The sequence below is a fragment of the Oncorhynchus gorbuscha genome, linkage group LG05 (assembly GCF_021184085.1).
Source record: "Oncorhynchus gorbuscha isolate QuinsamMale2020 ecotype Even-year linkage group LG05, OgorEven_v1.0, whole genome shotgun sequence".
Taxonomy (NCBI): Eukaryota; Metazoa; Chordata; class Actinopteri; order Salmoniformes; family Salmonidae; genus Oncorhynchus; species Oncorhynchus gorbuscha.
The window spans coordinates 88296867-88301866 of record NC_060177.1 but is presented as its reverse complement, the minus strand read 5'-3'; the positions used below and the strand labels follow the sequence as shown (position 1 = coordinate 88301866).

Below are 5000 nucleotides of genomic sequence, written 5' to 3'. Positions count from 1 at the left end.
AGTTAATGTGATCTTAGTCCGCTAAATTATAATTATTTCTCATAGTAACTTATCAGTGGCCACGCACAGAGACTATACCCAAACTTCATGGAACGACCCCTTTCCACAGAGCTAATAAAAGGACTCGTGACAAAATGTACATTTAGTCAAGAGAACGCAGGGACGGGGTCCCCACGTTGAAATGACTATTGACCAAGCAGACTAAGGCGGGCGCCAGATGTTGCAAAATGGTTTAGACAATAGAAACAAATAGATTGCTACAGAAGGAGCAAATCCTCGACGCAGCTTTACCAGTCCGCAGCTGAAAACGTGCGTAAGTCTAAGATGAGGATACCGACAACTACCGCAAGTATCTGTTCTAACAGATCAATTCTAAGAACAATGGTACTCCGAAAGATCCATTCGTTATCGAACGACCGAATGATACGCCTGACGTATCCATTATTACAACTACTAAAGACTTTGATCTCTGGTGGACAAACCAGAGACTTTCTGTTGACTCACTATGCAGCAGAAGAACCGGCGATCGCAGAGAGGAACAACAAACACCGGTAAATACGTCAATTGCAATTTCTTTTCGAACGAGCGGCTGTGCATGTTCAAAGTATTAGCATTTCCATGAGTGTAGTCAACTGTATGTATGTGGGTCCACTCAGTTTCCAGCTCTTGAACTGCCCCCACCCCTTTCCTTTGTCTACAAAGCCATCATATCGGTTTAGCCCTCCTTGTTTAGCCCTCCTTGTTTAGCCCTCCTTGGGACTTTTCAGTGTATCATATGTGAGTAACCAATGTATAACTATTGTGTGTGTGTGTGTTTATGTAATTCCGTGATTGGTTAGTTAGTTAGTAAATAAATCATTAAGCCTGATTCATGATCTATGCTAGGGCTGGTACAGATGTCCAAGGGGTTGCGACATTCAGGAATGAGACTGACGAGGTAATAATACATTAATGGAAGACTGTAATCGATAAGATAATAAAATATCTGAGAGATCCCCAGGTCACCCCCTCTCATGTTCTGGTACCTCAGAGCTCCCCAGGTCAACCTCCTCTCATGTTCTGGTACCTCAGAGCCCCCAGGTCAACCCCTCTCATGTTCTGGTACCTCAGAGCTCCCCAGGTCACCCCCTCTCATGTTCTGGTACCTCAGAGCTCCCCAGGTCAACCTCCTCTCATGTTCTGGTACCTCAGAGCCCCCAGGTCACCCCCTCTCATGTTCTGGTACCTCAGAGCTCCCCAGGTCAACCCCCTCTCATGTTCTGGTACCTCAGAGCTCCCCAGGTCAACCCCCTCTCATGTTCTGGTACCTCAGAGCTCCCCAGGTCACCTCCTCTCATGTTCTGGTACCTCAGAGCTCCCCAGGTCACCCCCTCTCATGTTCTGGTACCTCAGAGCCCCCAGGTCACCTCCTCTCATGTTCTGGTACCTCAGAGCTCCCCAGGTCAACCCCCTCTCATGTTCTGGTACCTCAGAGCTCCCCAGGTCAACCCCCTCTCATGTTCTGGTACCTCAGAGCTCCCCAGGTCACCTCCTCTCATGTTCTGGTACCTCAGAGCTCCCCAGGTCACCCCTCTCATGTTCTGGTACCTCAGAGCCCCCAGGTCAACCCCCTCTCATGTTCTGGTACCTCAGAGCTCCCCAGGTCAACCCCCTCTCATGCTCACTTTCTAGACTCTGGCTAACCACCATATGTGTCTCGTTTCAGGAAACTAGTCGCTATGTCGCGTGTCATTACTTCACAGGAGCGCCATTTGAATGTCGCTCTGGCTATCTACTCCGATTTCAGAGAACTCTCGTCTGAGTGTGTCAGAATACAGAATAACTGACGAATTTACGAATGTTCAAAACCCGTTGAATATGGCCGATGTCAGGAAACTGTGGCAAAAAAGGGTCATTAAATTGTTTCCAACAGCACAGTTGCAGTCCCCAACAACACTCTGAATAACATAAAAACAGCTTAACCAGCTCTGCTAGGGCTAGTAAAATGGTCAGAGTGAGCTGTTATTTCATTTGTGTCTGGAAGTAGCTAGCAAGCTAGCCAACATTAGCCAGTTAGCTTGGGTGCTTGACTGCTGTTTTCATGACAGAATGCCCGGATCAACCCTACTTCTCGGGCCGAGCGTCCAGTGTACGCTCTGAATGCTCCGAGAGAATTTACAAACAGAACAATCTGACAATGCTGAGTTTACAAACTCCCAGAGCACACTCTGGCACTCCAGATTAAATTTACGAACACACCTGTAGGTGGTTCATCCTTTAAAAGTTGCAGCGTACTGCGGCGCAGCTAGCATGGTGCCGCAGAATTCTATGACACGTTATTTAAGTGCCAACCACTACCATTAATTTGAATTAGTGCTAGTTTAACCACCAGAGAATGGCTGTACTGAAGAATGTGGGCACGTGGGAGACCGGGGTTCAATTCCCCAACGGCGAGGAAGGAGTAAGCTGTCCTTGTAAATAAGAATTCTTAACTGATTCCATATGTGCCATTTCATAGCTGTGATGTCTTCACTATTATTCTACAATGTAGAAAAAAAATCAAAATAAAGAAAAAAACTGGAATGAGTAGGTGTGTCCAAACGTTTGATTGGTAGTTGCTTAATTAATTCGATTAATATTATGGTGTTTCCATTACAAGGAAAACAAAAACCCTTTGGGAATAGGCTCTTTAAATAAATAAGACATACACCACTTTTAACAGCATATTACTCAACACTAGTGAGACTCATGTCGCCTACGGTAGGATATAAAAAAATATGATGTGACTCTCCTCCAATAATTACATATTGAGGATTGGAGGATATTTCTGTAATTCAGTCATATTTATTCCCATAGTAATTCATCATGGATCCATAACTAAATAAACATCGGGAGTATTTTTATCATAATTTTATTAATGATTGCATAAAGATGCCATTGTTAATTACATTGCTTTAGTTTGAAGGTGCAGACTGGCACTACGAACAGAACAGTGGGAACGTTTCCCTAGTCAGCGCCATTAGTAGTGCAATGCCCCTTAAAGTGTTGCCAGTGTGGCGGGGTGGGGGATGCTTTCATTTTGAAATGACCTAAAATAGCGAGAAAAGGCCATTCTTGAACATGGGGTGATACATTGTTACTAATTTGTAAATAAAGTCTGTTTGTTATTTTGAATGATTTATTTCTGTTTTTAGATAGAGAAAAAACAATAACCTACTGTCATCTCACTGGTCTCCCAGTCAAGGCCAGCACGGGTATTGAACCAGCATCTGTAGCAACATAGCTTGCACTTAAACCGTTGCACCAATCAGGCGTGTACAATGTGACTGGTCGGGAGTGGCCTACAGTACTACAGTAAGACCAAAATAATTTGATAAAAACCTTAGTGTAACAACAGTTTTACTAAGTAACACTGAAGTCGTACACAATTATCAGTTTCTATTGAGGTTTATGTCGCTTGTTCATTGTCAGTTAGAGACACAGTAGGACCCAAAAGCATAATCGGCACTCTAACTCCCCCTTGTGGTGGTCTGGAGCAATGAAGTGGTGACGCAGGGTACCGTACTAAACCACAAATTACCTCTAAGTATGGCGGCGTAAACTTGCAACTTTTAAAGGAGGAACCACTGTACAAACCAGCCTTTAGTCTTGAAATGTTTGGTTGTTAAGTACATAGCCTCACATGTGAATCCTTAAAGAGAAGGGTGGGGCTAAAGCTTAAGAGGATGTGAACAATGCTGAATGGGTGTAGACAAAGAAGAGCTCTCCAGTAGGTACCAAAACATTCAAGGACCATTTTCTCAGAAGTGAGGTTACAAGTTTATCAACTTTCAAAGCAGAATTACTTTCCCATTGTTCCTGAGCTGTAGTGTATGATATATCATTTTGTAGCTCTGAGTCTCTACTTTTATCCAATGTAAAAAACACAATTTCAAATTTTGTTACATAAGTCCGAATCGAGCCGGTCGGTCACATAATACTAAAATATCCTTACAAGCCGGTCATATACCATTAGCTAAACAATTATGAATATTAGGCTATAGTATGAAGTTATTATTTAAGAGCATTGAAGATGAGTCACAATCAGTAAAGAAATATAGTAGCTAGCTAACTAGCATATTTACATCAATCATCAACATCAGCTGATGGTGCACCTTCTGTTCCAGATGTCAATCATGTCTTTAGGAGGCAGTGTAACTAGCTGGCTTATCATTTGTGATGATTGTGGTGTTAAAGAAATAATATTTAAAAAATAAAATAATGGCTGTGCACGGCCCTGCACGCGCGCACACACACACACACACACACACACACACACACACACACACACACACACACACACACACACACACACACACACACACACACACACACACACACACACACACACACACACACACACACACACACACACACACACACACACACACACACACACACACACACACACACACAGCTCCTGATCAATAGGGTTAGTAGTATATGAACACCATTGAGTCGTCCCAGGGGGGTGTGGCCACTAGAGGCCGGAGGGAAGTCAAACACGTTCCGTCGTGTGATTCGCTGACCAACGGCCCCGCCCCTACGACCGTTCCCGTCCAGACTGCCTGATAGAGGCGGATCGCCTGACCCTGCAGAGCCCCCCAAGGAACACCTCTCCACCCCTAACGGGTTCTGTCGACGATACTCCCTCCATTTCAGAGTCTGTGGAGAGAGGTGGTGCCCTGTAAGGGAGGATGGATGGAGGAGGGGATACGGGGATGAAGGACACAGAGAAAAAATATGAGGGGTTTGGAGGGATGCACGGAGAGACGACAAGAGAGTTGGGTGGGATAGGAGAAAGAGAAAATATAGAGAGGTAATGGTAGAAAGATGGAGAGGAAGGTAGGTTTTCATGTGGAGGATTGGGGAAAGCAAGATTAAACGAGAAGTGAGAGGTGAAGATGAAGTGTACATGGGAGAAGGCAGAGGAAGAGGTGCGTTGAAATTGAGAGAGAGAGAGATAGGGTGAGTGTACATGG

The 5000-nt window shown here is 44.5% G+C and overlaps 1 protein-coding gene across 1 annotated transcript in view; it reads right to left on the bottom strand.

Moving 5' to 3' along the window:
* LOC124034954 (AP-4 complex accessory subunit RUSC2-like) overlaps positions 1-5000 on the bottom strand; it is a 66881-nt gene that overhangs the window by 19953 nt on the left and 41928 nt on the right. The window contains 1 exon segment of the mRNA XM_046348346.1: positions 4470-4967. Coding sequence (XP_046204302.1) covers positions 4470-4967 — 498 coding nt within the window.